The 20,107-nt window shown below is 39.0% G+C and overlaps 1 protein-coding gene across 50 annotated transcripts in view; it reads right to left on the bottom strand.

Moving 5' to 3' along the window:
* The window catches only part of ABI3BP (ABI family member 3 binding protein), a 243,624-nt gene that overhangs the window by 13,200 nt on the left and 210,317 nt on the right, over positions 1-20,107 (bottom strand). For all 50 annotated transcript variants that reach the window (XM_031008936.3, XM_063703961.1, XM_063703978.1 and 47 more), the window contains 6 exons: positions 17,497-17,574; positions 15,655-15,747; positions 12,582-12,710; positions 11,980-12,048; positions 8,144-8,353; positions 3,261-3,369 (listed from right to left, as the gene is read on the bottom strand). In XM_031008936.3, coding sequence (XP_030864796.3) covers positions 3,261-3,369; positions 8,144-8,353; positions 11,980-12,048; positions 12,582-12,710; positions 15,655-15,747; positions 17,497-17,574 — 688 coding nt within the window. The remainder of the gene's footprint in view (positions 1-3,260; positions 3,370-8,143; positions 8,354-11,979; positions 12,049-12,581; positions 12,711-15,654; positions 15,748-17,496; positions 17,575-20,107) is intronic.

A 20,107-nucleotide genomic window follows, 5' to 3' on the forward strand; every position in this document is an offset into this window, starting at 1 on the left:
CAGATACTTTTAGGCTTCAGAAATCTCTAATTGAAATAATTTACCTCATTTTACTTTTCCATAATTCATTTTTTCTAATGGAGATTTCAATATATTTTAATATTTCACCCCGAACATTTTTGCTCATTGAATCTCCGACATACCTGGTAAAAGAGATGTGAAATTCATTCAGAGGCTCATCGGAGGCTAGGATCTATTGAACTCCTTGACCACCATAAAGTTTCACATACTGAGGACTAAACAGTGTTCATGAAAGCACCTTTACATCCATATGTATTATATTTTTCCCCAAATGCAAAAATGTTCTTTACTTCAGACTACTGATTTACAACTCCTAAGTCATGATCCATTAGTTAGGGACTACCAATATAATCCTGGCCAAATCATTTATATGAAAATTAATGATTTTGATATCCTGATGGATTTCACTGAACCATACCAAATTCTTAAAATAATGTTAAGTAAGCCACATATAATAGACACACTGAATGGCCTCAAATTAGTGCCAGTGGTAAAATTCGGCATGGGATCCTCATTTAGAAGGCCCTAAACTTGATTTAACATTGCTTTTTCCCAAAGCTAAATCTAGACAGGGGCCGGGCGTGGTGGCTCACACCTGTAATCCCAGCACTTTGGGAGGCTGAGGCGGGTTAGTCCTGAGGTCAGGAATTTGAGACCAGCCTAGCCAACATGGAGAAACCCCATCTCTACTAAAAATACAAAAAAATTAGCCGGGTGTGGTGGCAGGTGCCCATAATCCCAGCTACTTTGGAGGCTCAGGCAGGAGAATCGCTTGAACCCTGGAGGCAGAGGTTGCAGTGAGCCGAGATCACACCATTGTGCTCCAGCCTGGGTGACAAGAGCAAGACTCTGTCTCAAAAAAAAAAAAAAAAAAAAAAAAAAAGAAAAAATCTAGACAGGCACTCCTCTGGGCTTTGCTAGTCTTGAGGTAAGGATAGGTTTTAGGGGTCCTCCTCAGAAGGCCCACTGACGAAAGACAGGAGCAATAAACAGGACATATAATGAGGGTGGGATAAAGAGGGCCATACTGTCTTTCAGTGTGAAGCAATTTCTAGAAACAGCTAGAATGAGTCCTAAAACAATTACAACCAGAAGCTACATGTGAGCCCCATGACCTGTGATTACAGAATAAAATGCATCTTAGCCCTGGGGCACTTTTCTCTACCTACGTCACCAGGCAGGTCAGATACCCAAATGGCACTCTTGCCAAGACATGAACAAAAAGTTATTTTTTGTTAGATTTATTCCAGCAACTGTTGCTCAATATAAACAGGCTCAAATACTAAAAGAGATTATTCCGACTAAAAGCCAGAATGAAAACGCAAATGAAAAGTGGGAGCAAGTCATCCTCCCAATTACCACCCTTCAGAGTCTCCGTATCTCCTGATCTGGCTTATAAGACCCTCTCCACCCTGGCTTCCCACTGTTTCCTTTGCCTCCCATCCACTTATCGTTACTCATGCCGAGGTAAAAATAGCCTATTTTTCACTGCACACAACCATGCCATTTTGGCCCTCCGTGTACTGACATACACTATTCTAACACTCTCTTTCCCTATAATCACCTGGCTAGCTCCTTCCCACTCATCCTTCAAGCCTCAGACCAGGTGTCACCTTCTTCAGGAGGATTTTGCTAATTTCCGATGACGTTGTGTAGTGCCTCCCACCCTGGGATCCCATAGCACCTTGGGCATGCTTCATTCAGAGTTCTCGCTACTTTGTGTAGAATCCTTGGTCATTAACTGCCTCTCCTCTAGCCTTGAGTTCAAGGGCAGCCACCATGTTTATTCGTGTGTGTAGCCATACTTAATGTTTGCTGAATGGAAATGCAAATGCAAACCTTTTACAAACAAATTGGGTTTAAAATGATACTGAAATAACTGTATTCAACATTCAGATCATGAGCTAATAAGTGCACTGTGAGAAGATCTGAGGACAGTCCAATTCAGAAAAAAACCACAGTGAACATTTAGAAACTGGATGCCTTTCAATGACTGTCTTGTACTTTACAAGTCACTTTTTATTAAGTGGAATAAAAAGCAGAAAACGGATAAGAAAAGCCAACTTTCATAAGCACAAATTCACCTATTAAAAAGTCCAAATTAAGTGACCTTTTCTTTCACTCATTCCTTCAAATATATTATGGCAAAACAGGCTTTCTCCCCCTCTCGATCTAAGGAAATGCTAAGGAAACAGAACAAAGAGCAAATGGGCTTTTACTGACATATGCTTATTTTGGCTAAAAGTCTTTTAAGAAAATTAGCAGTTGTAAAATGTATCTTAAAATAGAGAACTTTAAAGAAAAACCCCATGCTTGTGAAAGAAGTATTGTTTTTGCAGTATCGGACTAGTTTATACACAGTGAACTGCCTGTAGTGAATTAGATGGTCCTCTCTTTTCTACAAAAAGATTAGAAGAGTCTCCCTACTGTCAGAGCCAAAATAGACTCTTTTGAGTGTCACTATCAATAACTAATTCAATTCAATCAATTGATGACAATGTGAACATTATGAAAAAAAAAACTTGGAACTTCCTTACTACATTTCTAGAAATGTCTAAGACACTTATTTTTCTTTCAGTAATAAAATGAACTAATAAAGTGTTGGATATTTTAAATTGAAAAAAGAATCACAAAACTGTACAGCAATATGAACAACCTGGTATCAATGTGTAATAAACAGGGATACTTAGAAAAGTTATCAAACAACAATGTTAAAGATATGTAACTCTTGTCAAAACCCTATTTCATTTTATCCATGATAAAAGGTCCCAAAGCAAAGAATTGCTGTGCCTGAGACTAGTCTGTATTTTAAGTATTAACTCTTAAAAACTTTCACCTACATTTTGTCACAAGACTTTCCTTTTCTTGCCCTCTCCTTTCCAGCATTTTAATTTTTTGGTGCTTCCCATCTAGTTTACATTATGCACAGTCCAGTTGTCACTGGTCCACAGACTTTTATTTTTGTATTTAATATCAACATTTGGTATCAAATGTTTTTTTTAAAGATGTAATACTGTTAATTAACAAGACCACCTTGTCAGCAATTTTAAACCCACCAGTAATTCAAGTATTTGCAAAACATGACTCCAGGTATCTAGTGCTATATATAGAAAACCCAAGAGTGAAATGGAAGCTAGAGCCACCCTCAAGACAGAGAAGATGATTATCATTTCTTTCCTTTGTTGTGGTTATAACTTTTGCACTCTCAAAATTTACCTGGAATAGCACTGGTGGCTTACCTTGTGTTTGGTTTCAGATTTTCTACTGTGGAAAATGTCTGATTTGTCATTTGAATGGACTTGTTCTTCCCACTGAATGACCCATTTTCTCTGGATATAACTTCATATTCTGTAAAGCGAAAGAAGCCAACAGATACTTGTTTTTATTTCTTGGCTGATTTAATTGCTCCTGAAGCTAATAGCATAAAAAAGCCACTTACATAAAGTAAGCAATTAAGATTGAAGTTCTAGAGACATATTGATCTTACACATTGGCAATTTCCATATGGGGATGGTCAGCACATGAAGGCTCCAGAAGCATTTTGGGATTTGTTCATTGACTATTTCCGCATTTCCTTTACCAGAGGCAAAGGAAGACCTGGTAACTGGTGAAGACCCATGCCGTGCCTGTGGTTGCTGTGGATACATAGCCTTTGATTTTGTTAGGTGAGTCAGATAGTCTGCCGCTGCTGCAAAGCCCCATTTGGGGAAAGCACTGTAGGAGGAGTGGTGCCTGAGTAGACATGTTCTCTGCTCTACGGGCTTTAGAATATAGTTGGGGAAAAGGCTACTGGATACATGGTATTGCTGCAGAAAACTTCTTTCAGTTGAGCATCACAGCACCAAATAGCAGCTAATCAAATAATAAACTCTACTTTTCTATAGCTCATTATTTTGAACTATAGGAGTAGTTGGTTTTTGTACTCACTGCCTACATAAGTTATGCTCCCTTGATTATTTTCCTTGTATTGAAAAACAAAATAATGTCCTTAAAGTCTGCATAGAGGTCTGCCTAAATTTCACTTAAAGGCACATTTCTATGAACTTGCAGGGCTCATCAAAAGGGAAAGAAATTTAAGGGAATGCCATTTACACATTTGTTCATTGGATTTCTCTGCTCTCATTTGGGACTTAGCTTAATGCATGTGATGAGATGATACAGAGGACTAAAAAAGAACCAAAAACCCAAACAATAAACCCCACTCAAAATCAGCTCCATTAATATGAAGAAATATGCAAGTACTGGACATCAGACAAGGTGAAAAGGCTGCCAAAGATCTGGCAAATTATATTAGGGATTTCTGCTGTTAGCACTGAGCCCAGTGGTATGAGATGAACATTGGAAATAAAAAACTAGAATAACCCAGATAGACCCCAATTCACCAATTCATATTTGGGGAGGATTTTTTTTTTTGTTGGGGAGGCTCACTGCAACCTCCACCTCCCGGGGTCATGCTATCCTCCCACCTCAGCCTCCCGAGTAGCGCACTACCACACCCAGCTAATTTTTTGTAGAGACAGGGTTTTGCCATGTTGCCCAGGCTGGTATTGAACTTCTGAGCTCAAGCGATCCACCCACCTCAGCTTCTCAAAAGTGTTGGGATTACAGGCGTGAGCCACTGCGCCCAGCCTTAGGAAGATTTTTCATTGCATATTTAAAATACCCCAAGAGGAGGAGGATTTTTTCTGAACAATTTTGTATGACCATTCTTCCAAAAATTAAAAATTAAACTGGAAGACAGTGGCCGTGGTTTCTGGATACTATCGGTGCAGCTATTAAAGTACTGATGACTGTTATCTAGTGCTGTCACTGAGACTTCTTTTGATCCAAAACTATCTCTCAGCTGGCTCTCCGAACGGACTGGAAAGGGAGAGGAAGGGAGAGAATTCTGAATTAAAATCTGTCCATTTTATATTTTTTCCTCAACTGTGAAGGGATATTTGTTAGAAAAAGATGGAAGGACTTAAAATGCAAGTAAAATTGATTAAGAAAAAAAAAAAGGAAACCAAACAGATTAATGGAAAGAGACAAATTAAGCCACTTGCCTTGAACTTGGTCTCAGTCCTCCCATCCGTGGAAGGTTAATAATATCTCTTCATACTACTGCTTATGGGGATTAAATTGGGTACAGGTGGAAAGTGCCTTGATAGTATTTTTCATGGATTTTGTTCAACAGGTGGTACCTATTATTATGCTGCTTTTATTATTATTTATCATCCTTGAGTTGTGGTTTGAAAATATGACTAGAAAAATTTTAAGATTCCAATAGGAAAGGTTCACGTGCTGCTAAATCACCAGAAGAACAATTTATATGACACTCCAGTTGGTTATGCACCAAAGCAACCACCTTCAGAAAGCATCTTTGGCTTGGGACATTCCTCAACTGTATGACATTCTTCTTAATATTAAACCTGCCTTTTAGTAGTTGAAACTTCTATTGCATGTCTTCTCTGATTTCCATTTGGCTCAAGTTTTTTTTTTGTTTTTTTTTTTGAGACGGAGTCTCGGTCTGTCGCCTAGGCTGGAGTGCAGTGACGCCATCTCGGCTCACTGCAAGCTCCACCTCCCGGGTTCACTCCATTCTCCTGCCTCAGCCTCCGGAGTAGCTGGGGCTACAGGCGTCCGCCACCCCACCCGGCTAATTTTTTGTATTTTTAGTAGAGACGGGGTTTCACCGTGTTAGCCAGGATGATCTTGATGTCCTGACCTCGTAATCCGCCCACCTCAGCCTCCCAGAGTGCTGGGATTACAGGCGTGAGCCACTGCGCCCGGCCTGGCTCAAGTTTTAAAAGCTGATTTAATAATATTTTTTAATGGAAGATCAGAATTCTCAAAATGGATCTAGAAGCTTTCTTCCTAATTAAAAAGACATTTGGAATTTCACGATTGTAGCTTTTGAATATACATTTGTCTTGTGCTTTATAAATATATATTTCCCATTTTTTAATCCTTTCAAGTGCTAATACCTTTTCGTAAATCCACCATTACAAAAATTGCTCCTACCGATAAACATTAACAATTTCTAGTTTATGCTGCATATTCAAATATCTTATTTTTCTCCTCAGGATAAATTGATAACAATGAGGATTATTATTATCACACCTAAGGAAACTAAGGCTCAAACAGTCTAATTTTATACACAAGTTGCATATCTAAAATAAAGCTGGTCTGGGATTTAAATCTGTGTCAGCATGCTCTTGGACTATCAGATTATGATGCTTATAACTAACAACTTGAAGTTGCCCAAGGATCCAGGCTATGGCCAATTTTTTGGGTGTACCTTTTTCTACTTCAGTATAGAAAGGACATGTAGAAGCAACTGAAGCTGGATGTCTTCACTGGAGGTGAATATGTGTCACCATCAACTCAAAGAAAGAAGCCAACTCGGGGAAGAATAGATATAACTCTATTATATCTCAGTTCCTTTTTGTAAAGTCAGTTCAAGAGATATAAGAATTAATCTCTATATTATCTGAGCTGCTGGTTTGTAAACAATCGCTTTTGAAATCAAGTGGTTTTTAAGGGAACACTAAAACAAAATGGAATGAAAAACCAACAGGATTTTAGGGCAAATGGTCTAATGTTTAAATACGGACTAGGTGAACTATGGTTAAATACGAACTTAATTCTATTTAGGAAATTCTGCAGCTAAAGACATGTGATCCTTGTCCATGAAAATTGTTATAAGTCCTCTGTATCATGTGACAGATCTCAAGCAACTCATTAACATTTAGTAACAGCATTACAAAAGCAGTTTGGTTAGATGGATAAAGTATACTCTATCCATGATTTTTTGAGATTAAACATTTATACAATCAGAAAGGCCAATTCTTCAGCTTAATAAAGTTACATCGGATATTATGAATATATCCAAGTTGATGAGTATTCGATAATTAAATGTATTAGATTAACCAGTTCCAACTCAATGTTCCGTATCTTTAAGGCAAATGAAATTTTATAGATCATTTAGTTTCATGAGAACTAAGCCTCAGATGATCACAGGAACTCCTTACTAGCACAGTATATGAAGAGTTTTAGACATTTTAATGGATGTAGATAATCAGTACTGAGAGATTAATTGATTTTTAGATATTTGTAGTACCTATTAGCACAGTCCCAAGGAAAGAAGCAGGACTAGGAAAATCTCCAGGAACCATGGGTAGCAGTGGGTTCTTTCTCAAAACAAAGGCTAGCTTTGCATGAGAAAGGGAAACTCACAAAACGTGGTAAAGCTAGTTAAGATAAGCCGCTTACACTGGAAGTTGCCCAGATCCAATGGTTCTGTCTGAGGAGACATAGCTGCTGTTTTCCATGTGCAGTAGGAAATGTTTTTGGCAGATCCTGAGTCCCTGCATGCGCTACCTGGTCCTGTGCACTGCTCCTCTCTCTTCCTGATGGCCTCTTAGTTGACCCCTCTATTCCCTGCCTGCCTGCACCAGGTACATGGCAGGAACTTGGGTGGCAGGAATTCACTTACCATGCTATTTGCTATATCCTCTAGCTGATTTAGCTTGCTAGTCTTTTTTCATCCTCCTCTCGTTTGACTATCCTCTTCGTTATGGAGAATCAGACTGTTGTATAATAAATTCAGAGTATCTTGGGGTTTCTTAGTTTTCACAGTCATTTTTAGAGGAATTGGTGGGTGGTAACAGAATAAAAATTTCTTAAGATGAGCAGAAAATTGATCAGGAATAGAATTTTTGTTTTTATTTATCCTAAGACAGTTGAAGTAACCTTTAGTCTGCTAGAAAGTTCTAGGTCAATTAGAAATTGGGTTGGTGAAAGGAAAATTAGTTTTAAATTAATCAGCAATGTAATTTTCTTGATAATGAAAGACTAGCTTCTTCTTCATTGTGTGAAAAAGAGTTCTGAGAGGAGATGGAAAGAATGCAGCTTGAGGAGATTTACTAAATTAACAGGGAGCCCATAACAAGGACAAAGATGATCTTTTCTCATCCTATGACATTGTTGACAATAATGTGCCTTAAAGGCAGCAAAACTGCTAGTTTTGGCTCCTCCCCAGGTATGCTTCACATGTCAACGTTGACCCAGGGTACCCCACTCCCAGGGTATCTTGTTATCAAAGCTTCCCACCATAACAGTCCTCATGCCATGATCTTACCAGTGACAGTGTCATTTAGTGGCTTTTCCCAGTCCAAGATGACAAATGAGGGGCACCCTTCCACGGTGACCACAGTGAGGTTGGTGGGTGGGTTCTGTGGTGGGCTGGTGGCATTCCCCTCTGTGGCCTCCTCTTTGGGGAACCGTTTGACAGAGTCAGTAATGGAGCAGGGACTGTTGTCAGGCTTTTGGATGTATCGCACATGAGGTCCTACGAGAGAGAGGACCCTTGATATTTAACATTTTTGAAACTCATGAAGAAGATAGAAGTGAGCTCATAAATATAATTTGAGGACATTTGGTCTCATATTATAAGCGGATGGTTGAAAGCCATGATGTGGATGGTTCAAACTAGGAAAATTCAAAATCTTGCCTCTGAGGCACATGATATAGGGTGGTGTTGATTTACTTACTGAATAGGTTTAGCTTATGCTAATATCCAAAAGTAATTTGATCCACCTAAGCATAGTTTAAACTTCATACTTTATGGGGCACTGGGTCTTACCCTCAGTAGTAGGGAATAATTAGCTCTATACTAAACACAGTTCTGGTCCCACCCAATAAATTTTAAAAACTAGACTCAAAAGAATCAAGTAGCTTCAAGTATTTTACTGTATCCCAGAACAAAACTCAAGAATAATCTAGGAATAACTAAAAAAAAAAATCCAGCACCTAAAAGGTAAAATTCATAGGAAAATATTACCTATAATAAGGAGAAAAAAAATCAATCATTTGAAACCAATGTAGATCTCACATAGATGTTAGAATAATCAGATAAGAATTATAGTTATTACTATAATCCACATATTCAAAAAATTAGTAAAGACATGTATGATATTAAAAAAAGACCCAATTCAAATTTCTAGAGATGAAAGCTACAAGATAGAAGATGCACTGGTTAGAATTAATACCTATAAGATAATGCAGAATAAATGATTAGTGAACTCAAAGACATAGGAATAAAAACATCCAAAAAGAGGGAGAGAAGATAAACATTAAAAATAATGAACATCACTGAGCTGTGTGGACCATTTCTGGTGGTCTCATATACAGGTAATTGGAGTACCTGAGGTAAAGAAGTGGGTGAGCAGAAAAAAATATTTTAAGAAATAATGGTCCCAAATCTTCCAAATATGATAAAACTTCTAAATCCATAGATCCAAAAAGCTCAAAGATACCTAGAAACAACAAAAATGTAGAAAACTATATGCCAGTCATAATCAAGTTTCTCAAAACAAGTGATAAAGAGAAAATCCTTAAAGGAGGCAGACCAAAAAAAGACATGTTATATACAGAACAACAAAGATAAGGATTGTGGCAGATTTCTTACTAGAAAGAATGCAAGTGAGAGGCATTGAAACAGCATCTTCAATTATTGAAATAAAAGACATCATTTAGAATTTAATAAGTAGTGAAAATACCTTAAAAGCAAAACACTTTTTCTAGACATACAAAATCTGTAAGAATTTATTTGCCAGAAGGCCTACACTAAAATAAATATTAAAGGAAGTCTTTCAGGTAGGAAGGAAACAATGCCGACAGAAATATGGAGCCACACAAAGGGATGAAAAGCGCAGTGACAGTAAACACATAGGTAACATACACAATGTTTTTCTTATTATTTATCTCTAAAAAATAGTTTACTGTTTAAACATAAATAAAAACACCTTACGGTAATGTATATAACATGTAAAAGTAAAATGTATGACAATAATAGTCCAAAGGCCAAGAGGGGAGTAAAGCTATGCTAGTGTGAGGTTCTTATATGTGAAGTTGTAGATTATCACTAGACGGCAGATTGTGATAAATTAAAGATACATACTATAAACCACAAAGCAACCATTAAAATAATAAAACAAAATTAGTTAATAAGACAACAAAAAAGATTAAACCTAAAAGAAGATTGACAAAGAGGAAAAAAGGGAACAAAGAATAGATGGTAAAAATAGAAAGCAAATAGCAAGATGAAGATTTAAATGTACCAATATCAATAGCCATATTAAATGTAAGGTTCTACACACCCAAAATAAAATGCAGGCTGGGTGTGGTGGCTCACGCCTATAATCCCAGCACTTTGGGAGGCCAAGATGGGTGGATCACTGGCAGTCGGGAGTTTGAGATCAGCCTGGCCGACATGGTGAAACCACATCTCTACTAAAAATACAAAAACTATGGGGATGGTGACGGGCACCTGTAGTCTCAGCTGCTTGGGGAGGCTGAGGCAGGAGAATCACTTGAACCCAGGAAGCGGAGGTTGCAGTGAGATGAGATCACACCACTGCACTTCAGCCTGGGCAACAGAGCGAGAGTCCATCTCAAAAAAAAAAAAAAAGAAAAGAAAAAGAAAAACTATTCTGAATAGCTCTATACCTATTAAAGAAAGTGAATTCTATTAAAAGTTGATACACTGAGCTTCATTAAAATTAGAAGACACACACTGGGAAAAAATATTTTCAAAGTATGTATCTAAAAATGGTCTTGTATCCAGAAAATATGGATTCTCAAAATTCAACATTAAACAAGCAACTCCATTTTTTAAAATGGGCAAAAATATTGGAAATAGCAAAAAAGATATATAGATGGCAAATAAGCACATAAGATGTTCAATGTTATTAAGTGGTTGCAAATTAAAACCATAATCAGATACCATTACACACCTATTAAAATGGCTAAAATAAAAAGACTGACCATAACAAATGTTGGTGAGGATTTGGAGGAACTAGAACTCTCATCTCTGCTGATAGAAAGGTAAAACAGTACAACTACTTTGGAAAACAGTCTTTTAAAATGTTATATAAACACTTATATGTCATGTAGCCACCCCTTCCTAGGTATTTGTCCAAAGGAATGAAAGCATATGGCTATACAAAGACATGTACATGAATGGTCATAATAGCTTTATCAGTAATGTAAAAGAAATACCAATGCCACGAATGCATTTACTAAAGAAACAAATTATTGAATATCCAAATAATAGAATGCTAGTCAGCAATAAAAAGGAATGGACTACTGATATACATGCAGCAACATAGACAAATCTCCAAATATTTATGCTGATAAAAGAAGCTTGACAACAAAAAGAGTTCATACTGTATGTTTTCATTTATATAAAATTTCATAAAGTACATACTATAGTATGGCAGGCCTGTTGTCACGTAGGCACTGGGGGGTTGAGTGGGAGGAATAAGAGAAAGGGATTGCAAAGATACATGATGAAACTTTTAAGTTATATATGGGTTATTATCTTGATTGTGATGATGGTCTCATGGGTGTATACATATATTAAAATTCATCAAATGTTACATTTCAGAAAAAAAAGGGCTCTATGTCATATTGTATCTCTCCTACTGTGGTAGATTGTTGTTCAAAACTATTCTTTATGTCCACAGGAGAAGTATTCTTCCCCAATCCTTGATTTGATCTTGGCTGTGTGACATTTTTTGGCCAATGGATATTGGTAGATATGACACAAAAAGGAGCTTTAAATGTGGTTTTGCATTTGGACACCCCCTTTCTTGATTTTGCATTGTTACGAAAATGGCTTCCCCTGGGTCACTGTTGGTTGTTCATCCTGGGAATCAGAGTAAACACATGTGGGGTGGACCTGAGTCCAACCCACAAGAGGCCTAGCTGTACCTGCTGCTAGAAGCAGAACCACTAAGCTAAACACATCCTAGATCAGCTGACACCCAGTTGACTTGCAGACACATGAAAAATAAATCCTTATTATTATAATAGGCTACTAAGATTTGTGGTTTTTTACACAGCAATAACTGGCTGATACACCTACCAAAAATGGCCTTTTCAAATGTGAGATTCACAGCCAGTCATACATACCTTTGAATCTTGGCTTCCCAAGAGGATCAGTTTCTCTTGTTGGGCTTGAGCTAAAGTCAGTTATATTTTCTGAGAATGGAAAATAATGAACAGTTTTGGCAAAAGATAAAAAAGCTTCACAATACAATGAAAAAGTTGTAGACTAAAGATATTCAATATTTCTTCTTGTAAACTGCTTGCAGTTTTGATTTTTTAAAATTATACATATTCATCCACAATATAAGGCCATTAGTTGTGTCCTGCTGCAAGGTGTTCTATAGTGTGAGTAATGAATTACAAATTATAACCAAGTGGTTAATATGCACTAATAACTTAAGATATGTGTAGTTGGTAATAATGTGATTTAGTAGTAGCATTAGGTAGTCTAGATCTTTTTATGAACCAAAGTTACGCAGTTTCTTCTGTGTCTGCTAAGGGAAGAATAATACTCTATAAGGGAGTGTTGAAAATAAGTATAATTTTAAAATTAAAAACAACCATGTTAATCATAAAATGGAGTAAAATAGAAGACCTCAAACTGAGACTCACCCATCCCCACCAACATTTAAAATCTTTTGCACCTCACAGCTAAGTATCCAGTGAGAACTGATGGCCATACGAACCCAGTTCTTCTCCAGAGGCAGGAACTGTTGGTTGCTTTATATCTGTCACTATTCTCTCCAAGGGAGTTCCAGTAGGCCTGAGTGTTGACCTCAGGGGTGGTATAGTTATTGGGCCTGATGAAATGATTCCTGTAAAGTAGAGCCAAAGTAGTCAGGCTTTATAGGAACACTGCCAAGTTTCCTATAAACATTTATTTATTCCGTAAATGTTTTTAAGCACTGACCATGTGGCTTGGCACTATAGACCAGGCTTGGAGAGAAAACAAGACCTGATTCTTGGTGGAGATAGATGTATGAGCCAAGTATATCAGAGCATTATTATAGACATTGTGAAAAAGTACTAGATAACATCACAGAGGGGGCGCGTAAGAAGAGGGAGTGGTTATGTCTGTGAGGAAAGATGGAGGGTTGTCGGGTTGGAGTGGGCAGAGAAATGCCTTCACAGAGGATGTGCCAATAGAGGAGAAGTTATTGGTAGGTAGAGACAAGAGCAGTATTATAGACAGAGGTTATAACAAGAAACATGTCAGGGAAGCATGCAACAGCCTGGTGTGTTTAACTTGAAGGGGTACAATAAGAGCTGAGAGTGGAAGGGCAAGGAAGGGCAGATCATGAAAGAAGTTGAATACCATGGATTTGGATGTTATTTTTAGGGACTGAGTCACTTGTGTAGGCAAGAGAAAGGAAGGTGAACTACAGCAAAGGCAGTGGGACAGGATGTAAGGGGTGGACATGAGAGCTGTCAGGGAGACTCAGTGGCAGGCATGGAAGATGGCTAGAGAAGAAGGAAAAAGATTCCTAGGGTTAATGTCCATGATTCTGGCCTGGTGGCCAGTATAGTGCTACCCTGATTGCTATATTCAACAGTGACTCCTCCACTCTTAAAACACTTATAAGTCCCTAAAACTGGATCCATCCCAAGGTCCAGGCAAGTCTGGGTGTTTGGAGTCAAAAGGAGACTAGATTAAATTTTATGTTCCACCTGGGAGAAGGAGTCGCTTTTGGGCAAGAGAGAGTCAAGGGATACAAGCCTGACCCAAGGACTATGACCCAGCATGGAATCAGGGCTGAGTAGTCAGATGGGCCTCTGACCTGGCCTCCAGGGATGCATGTTCCTGACCCTAGTGAGTATGAGCCACAATAAGAGGTCAAGCAAAACCCAAGAGAAGTTGCACTGCAGTCCACAAGGGCTTTCCAGAGTTGACAGAGACAACAGGAAATGCTGGCATAGCATAGCATTTTCATTCTGGTGAGGAGAGTGGGACTCAGAAGCCTGGGTGGATCTGGAGATTGAGGGCAAGTGGCACATGTCACATGGTGGCAGCCCCAGACTGTGTTCACAGACACATGTGAGAGAGCCTCAGAGGACTCCAGGACTTTGGACTGGAATTCAAGACACACTTTCTGTGATGCTAATCAGGCCAAATCTGTACCAGTGCCCTCAGTTATGGTTTGGCTCCTCAGTGCAGCCATTTCCCTTGAGTTAGAGGTGAATGGTGGAGGGTGAGGGTGGAGAGCAGGGACTAGGGTTCATCTCAGAAGTGGAATGTATTTACAGTTCTTCTTCAGGCTGGGTGGGCTGTACCAAAGCTATGTTTACTGACAGGAGAGAACAAGGGTTTACATGGCAGGCAAGAAGGCCATCAAACAGCTCCTTAAGGCACACAGCCTCACAGCATTGCTCTGGAGGGGGCCCCCAAGTGGCACACTCAGGTATCACCCTGTGGCTCATCCAGTCTGATTTGCAAGCTGCTGGAACTCAAGTCACAGCTGCCCCAGGTTACAGTAAATGGGGAAACCCGGTCTCCTAGCAAGGTCCTGTCACTGGGCCTTGACTCAGAAAGGCACCAGAGGTATGGATGGGAGGCTGCTTCCTCCTTCAGCCCATGGGAAAATGACCTAGAGTTCACTGTGCACATGGGACGTCCTACAAGCTCCATCACAACAGCCTCCTTTCATCCTGTGAGAACAGTGACATCCACTCCCTTTCATGGCGATCCTCATCAGTTTCATCTTTCACAGCTGTTTTAACACTTTTATCCCGAGTCCACCTACAAAATATTTAGGAAGTAGTGTTCTGGAGAGAGGGAGGAAAGATGGGGAACATGCTGAAATTTGCTGGCAGGTCCTGAGTGAAGAACCCTCAGTATGAGGTAAAGCTTCCGTCTGAACTAGGTCAATTTTACTGACTCAATTTCATTCCTTTATTCACTTTGTTATTACTCATCAAATATCCTCTACGTGCTAAGCACTGGATTTGGTTCTGGGAATTCAGAGAAAAAAAACCAAGGACTTTGTCATCACAGAGCTCACAGTCTATTGGGGAAGAAAAGTATGCAAACAAACAGGTCTGACACAATTTTCTCTTTGCTCTAACAGAGGGGTATGTCAAGCACAAGAACAGAGAAGCAGTGCCAAGACTACCTTGAGGAGTTAGGGAAGGTTTTTAAAGAAAAGGATGAAGTCTGAGTATCCCAAGCCTGGAAAGGGTCATTCTATAGGGAGGAGGAATGTGTGTGCCCAGGCATGGAGTTAAGAGGCAGCTTGCCTCCAAAACATATTCCTGTATTGTTGCACAGGCTAGGCCTTTCCGTCACCCTGAATATTTTAGTCCCAGATCTTCCCCTGAGCACCATAATACCAGGCCTGGCATGAAGGCCGTTGAATAGGAGAGCGTTCAGTGGGACATACAGAATTTTATTTCAGGAGACAGAATGATAAGTCAATGACAAGTAATCACATCTGTTATTCCTGGGGCCTTGGCAATGTACAGCATCTTGTCCAAAATAATCCATTTGTTGAAGGGTCTGAGTCAGCTTCAATCTAGGCTGCAAGCACTCAGACATCTAAGAAGCAAACTTGCCTAGATGCAGAGGGATGGTTTCCTTCTTTCAGTCCAAGAATCAGGTTGTAAGTCCTGAAAGCCATCATTTACAGTGTCTAGTCTTCAGGGCCAACACAAACGTGTCACACACATCAATAGTGTGCCTGCTGCTAGCACGCCAAGAAGAGCTTATGTTGGCTAGTAAAACCGAAATCATGGCGGGAGAAGGAAGGTACATGACTAACGTACCTGCACTTCCCGGCTTTCCAGTGACATTATTTGGTGGTAAAGGTTTTCTTCGTGGGGGTGTAGGTCTGGGTGGCAAGGGTGGGCGGCGAGTCCCTGGGATTGTGGATAAGAGATTGTATTTTAGATAAAGCCGTCATAAAGATTCATTATCGAAAAAAACAGGGTTTTTAAAAATAAAAAATAATGTTTGATAATTAGCAGTTGGATGACAGAGAATAGATTCTACAGAAAAGTGCACACAAATATATTCAGATATTCCTATAAATTAATGTTGGTAATGTCCCCAGGGACAACAACGCACTTTAGTATATAGAAAACATGTCCTCATTATAGATGAATATACAGTCGGGCCCTTCATATCTGTGGGTTCCCCATCAGTTAATTCAAACAACTGTGGATGGAAAATTTTTTTAAAACCACAATAAAAATAACAATACAACAACAGCAAAACACAAAATATAACAATTATTTATATTGCATTAGGTATTATAATGGAAGATTTAAGTATATGGGAAGATGTGCATGGGTTATATGCAAACACTATATGATTTCATATAAGGGATTTGAGCATCCTCAGATTTTAGTATCTGAGGAAAATCCTGGGACCAATCCCCCATAGATACCAAGAGATGACTGTACACAGGTATATCTACTTTTTGAAAGGCTATAAACACGCATAGAATTTAACATCTTTCATTTTCCATGTAGACTTAACAGAAGCACTTCTGAACTTCATTATCCCCAGCTGCCTTTTATTTTGAGCCTACAATTTCTTATACCATTTTAGTTTTAAATTGTTAAAGCATAAAATTTCTCCTTTTGTGGGTGTTTTGATCCATTCTCAGCTCTATTATGTAATTATAATTAAAACCCTTTAGAACTTCTCAAAGACTACTACATCGAGGTAACCCTGATAGCTGAAACAAGTCTGTATCTGTAGGGAGCAGGCTCACTGTGAACAGTTGTGGTAGTTGTGTACCACACAAAGACACTTGGCCCAGGAGGTGTAAGTGGGGGACAAAGCTTAGCACCTGCTCTGCTCATCCACTTATGAGCTCTCATGCAAGGCGCCAGCCAAGAGGAAGGGCTTTGTTTTTCTCATTGTCTGCCTAAAGGGTGGGGTAAACAGGCACCTTTTTATAATTTGCAGAAAGGTTGGTGAGGTCAAAGGTGCTTGGAGAAGTCTGCTTTAACCCACATTTTAAGTCTTGTGCTATAGTTAAACAATTTATATCTTTTTTTTGGCATAACATATGTTGGTTTTAAAATCTTCAAGAAAAATTGTTAATCCAGGAAAATGCCTGGTATACTAGTAAGAGAAAGACACACTCTCTCTCTCTCTCTATGTGTTCAGGAGTGTACTGGTAGTTGACATTAATAAAAGTCCTTATTCAATCCAAAGGTATTCTGAGTCACCAGATTCATACTTTTGGCCTATTACATAGATCATACTCTTAAATCAGGAACATAAGTAATATCAGGCAAAAAAAATTGTAATAAATTACACAAGAGCAAAACTTAAAACATGATAAAAACTAGAAACCACAGTGATTCTGCAGCATTTGTCCATTATGGTCCCTCAGAACATTATAGCAAGTAATGATTAAGTTAGTATCACATCAGAAGTTCCTATTAATACTTAATTTGTGCACAGAGCACTTTTAATTCCTCCAAAGATAATATTCCAAATGTTTTCCTAGCAATACCCATGCACTGTGTGCATGGTTCTGATACTTTGGGGGCTGTGTGGATGTTGCTGTTTTTGCCGCAAGGAATGATACTGCAGTTACCATCCAAGTTTCAGAGCTGAGCTGTCATAAAAGTCAGCATGTTATTACTTACCTGGCTTTTTAGTGGGGTGGGTAGAGTCCACTGATACATTTCTACCAGCACCTGATGGCCTGGGTGCTTGCTTGACCCCTATGAGCAGAGATAATGAAAGGGAATAAACATATAGCAAAAATATTCCATGGAAACTTGGTAGAGTTGCCAGTAATAATGTACATTCTTTGCAGAGCAGGAGCATTGGTGTTTTTATGCCAAGACATTTTAACGGGCTTCTACTATCTGGCTATAGAAAAAATAAAAACCCTACATTCACTAGTTGTGATGTTTTCTCTGTAGAATTAGCATTTCATGGTAAACTGCGGTTTTGTCCAAATCTTCCATGAAACTCATCCTGCACTGCCTTACTGGGTGGTATTGCCTCACCAGGTGGGATTTCATTTATGGTAACTGGCCACCTTTTGCCAATATTCATCAGTACATTTTGTAATTCAAAAAAATTTTTTTTTCTTCCAATCCCTCTATGCCCATTAAAAAAAACCCACACACATACACCTTAGAATTCCAGTGTGTTTGGGTTTATACTTAATGAATTGACTTTAAAATTATTCCTGGAGTGGCATTGGCTATGAGGCTCTTGAGACCACAGATGATCTTTTGGGATTTGTAAATTAGCCCTGGGCAGGCCTCTAACTCAAAATTACTGTTTGAAAGAGACTGATTTGAAAATTACTTTGTGTGATATTTTGTCTCCTAAGCCCCTCAATAATCTCATGGTTATTACTAGCCATTTGCCTAAATACTCAGGCTTGGACTTTGGGTAGCAATCCCAAAGGGAACTAATTAGGTTTTTGTCGTATTTTAAAAATTATTCTTTGATATTATAAAATAATCTTCCTTGGTTTGGGTGACAGTCTTCATTATAAAAGAATAGAAACAGACATTTTTAGAATTTAAACAATAAAAATCACTTCAGAAATAATGACCTGTCCTAAAAAAGAATTCATACTACTTTGAGGACCTGACTGTAATTTACATATTAAGAATAGGAATGAAATGTTTACATTAATATACTAGTTAGTACATTAACAATGACAACAACCCTGTTTTGAGGACTCACTGTGTTCCAGAAACTGTTTGGGGACATTATATACTTGATCTCATTTAATGTGTGGGCAGATATATTAAATATACAACAGAAGCTTTGCCTCCCAAAAATAAGATGACATTTTCACATTAATTTATGACATTCAGGGGATGAACCTAATATTGCAATCCCACATCCTCCGCTGCTTGAGTAGGAGATAAAATACATAAAATCATGGAGAAAATTACATACGGAATCATGAATTAAACTTATTTGTGATAGGAAAAAAATGTTTCTGGGGGCAATGACTTTTGTGACTAATCTCATAGGCAGGCCACAGGCAAATGGTTCATTAGTCTTCCTCCTGTGTCTCACTGTCAGGGGTAGTGGGGAAGGGAAATGGCTCATTTGAGTGGTTAGTCTGTGAACAGCATAGGGAATTGAAGAATACCTGCATGGGGGTCACTGGGGTAACTTGGCTTGCCGAGGTTTGGTTTACCACGATTTCTCCAGGGTAACACAAAGTTTTATGTACCCTAGAAGGCTAGTAGGCTGTCTTGAGTAGACCCTTCTTTACAGCCCTTTTCCAAATCTTCCTGCCCTTGAAAAACAAAGTATCTCGATCCAATACTGTGCAAGTGCCTTACATATTCATGACTTGACTTAATCCTTACAACCCTCTGTGTGTGGAATATAATCCACATCCCACAGATGAGAAAATCCAAGGCAAGGGGAGATTAAGCAATTTGCCCAAGGTCTCATAGCTAGGAAGCAGTGGGATTCAGGCCTACATATGCCAGGATCCAAAGCCTATCTCTTCAGCACTAAGGGGCAAAGAACAGAATACTTACTGTCCTCTGATCATTTTCTTCCTGCTATTCCTCATAGTAACTCTGAGTGAATACATTCCCAGAGCCCTCTACTCTGTCTCTTGGGTGGCTTGAGCTGCCACCACTGCGTGAAGGCTAAATGGCCATAGCTGGCAAGCATGTGTTATCCAGCCATGCCACGGGTGTGTGGGACTCAGAAGGTAGTCCAAGGCTGCCAGCAGTCGCTGACCAGGCATATGCAAATCCACCAAGTCACAGGGGCTGGTATGTTAGAAATCTAGGAGCTCTGAAGAGAATCCAAATTTTGCAGAGTTACATTATACATAAGACCAAAGATACAAATTCCCTTGCCCTCTTTTTTTTTTTTATCCAGGGAGAAACTGGAAGAAATGAGCCATTTTCTATGTAGGTGGAGACAGAGGCGTCATATTCTTATGATCCTTAGACATAAGTTCTCAAATCAAATAGAGAAGCAGCTGCAAAACTGGACTTTCTCCAGCCTTTAGAAATGGATAGAAGCCAGTGGTGCCTGAAAGCATTGGGAAGGGCCATGCAAAAGGCAGCTGTGTGGCTCAGTGGAAAGATCTGGGGGCAGGAGACTGAGCTCTCATTCTGGACTTGCTCTCCTGCACCTAGCTGCTGTTGAGGCATTTCACCCGGGCCAGAACTGGAGAGACTAGTGAACATCTCTTGCCTTGAGTCAGAGGAGAGCAAATGAAGGCCAAAGGTAGCAGAGAGGGAATGGGAAGAG

The sequence above is a fragment of the Gorilla gorilla genome, chromosome 2, assembly GCF_029281585.2.
Source record: "Gorilla gorilla gorilla isolate KB3781 chromosome 2, NHGRI_mGorGor1-v2.1_pri, whole genome shotgun sequence".
NCBI classification, from domain to species: Eukaryota; Metazoa; Chordata; class Mammalia; order Primates; family Hominidae; genus Gorilla; species Gorilla gorilla.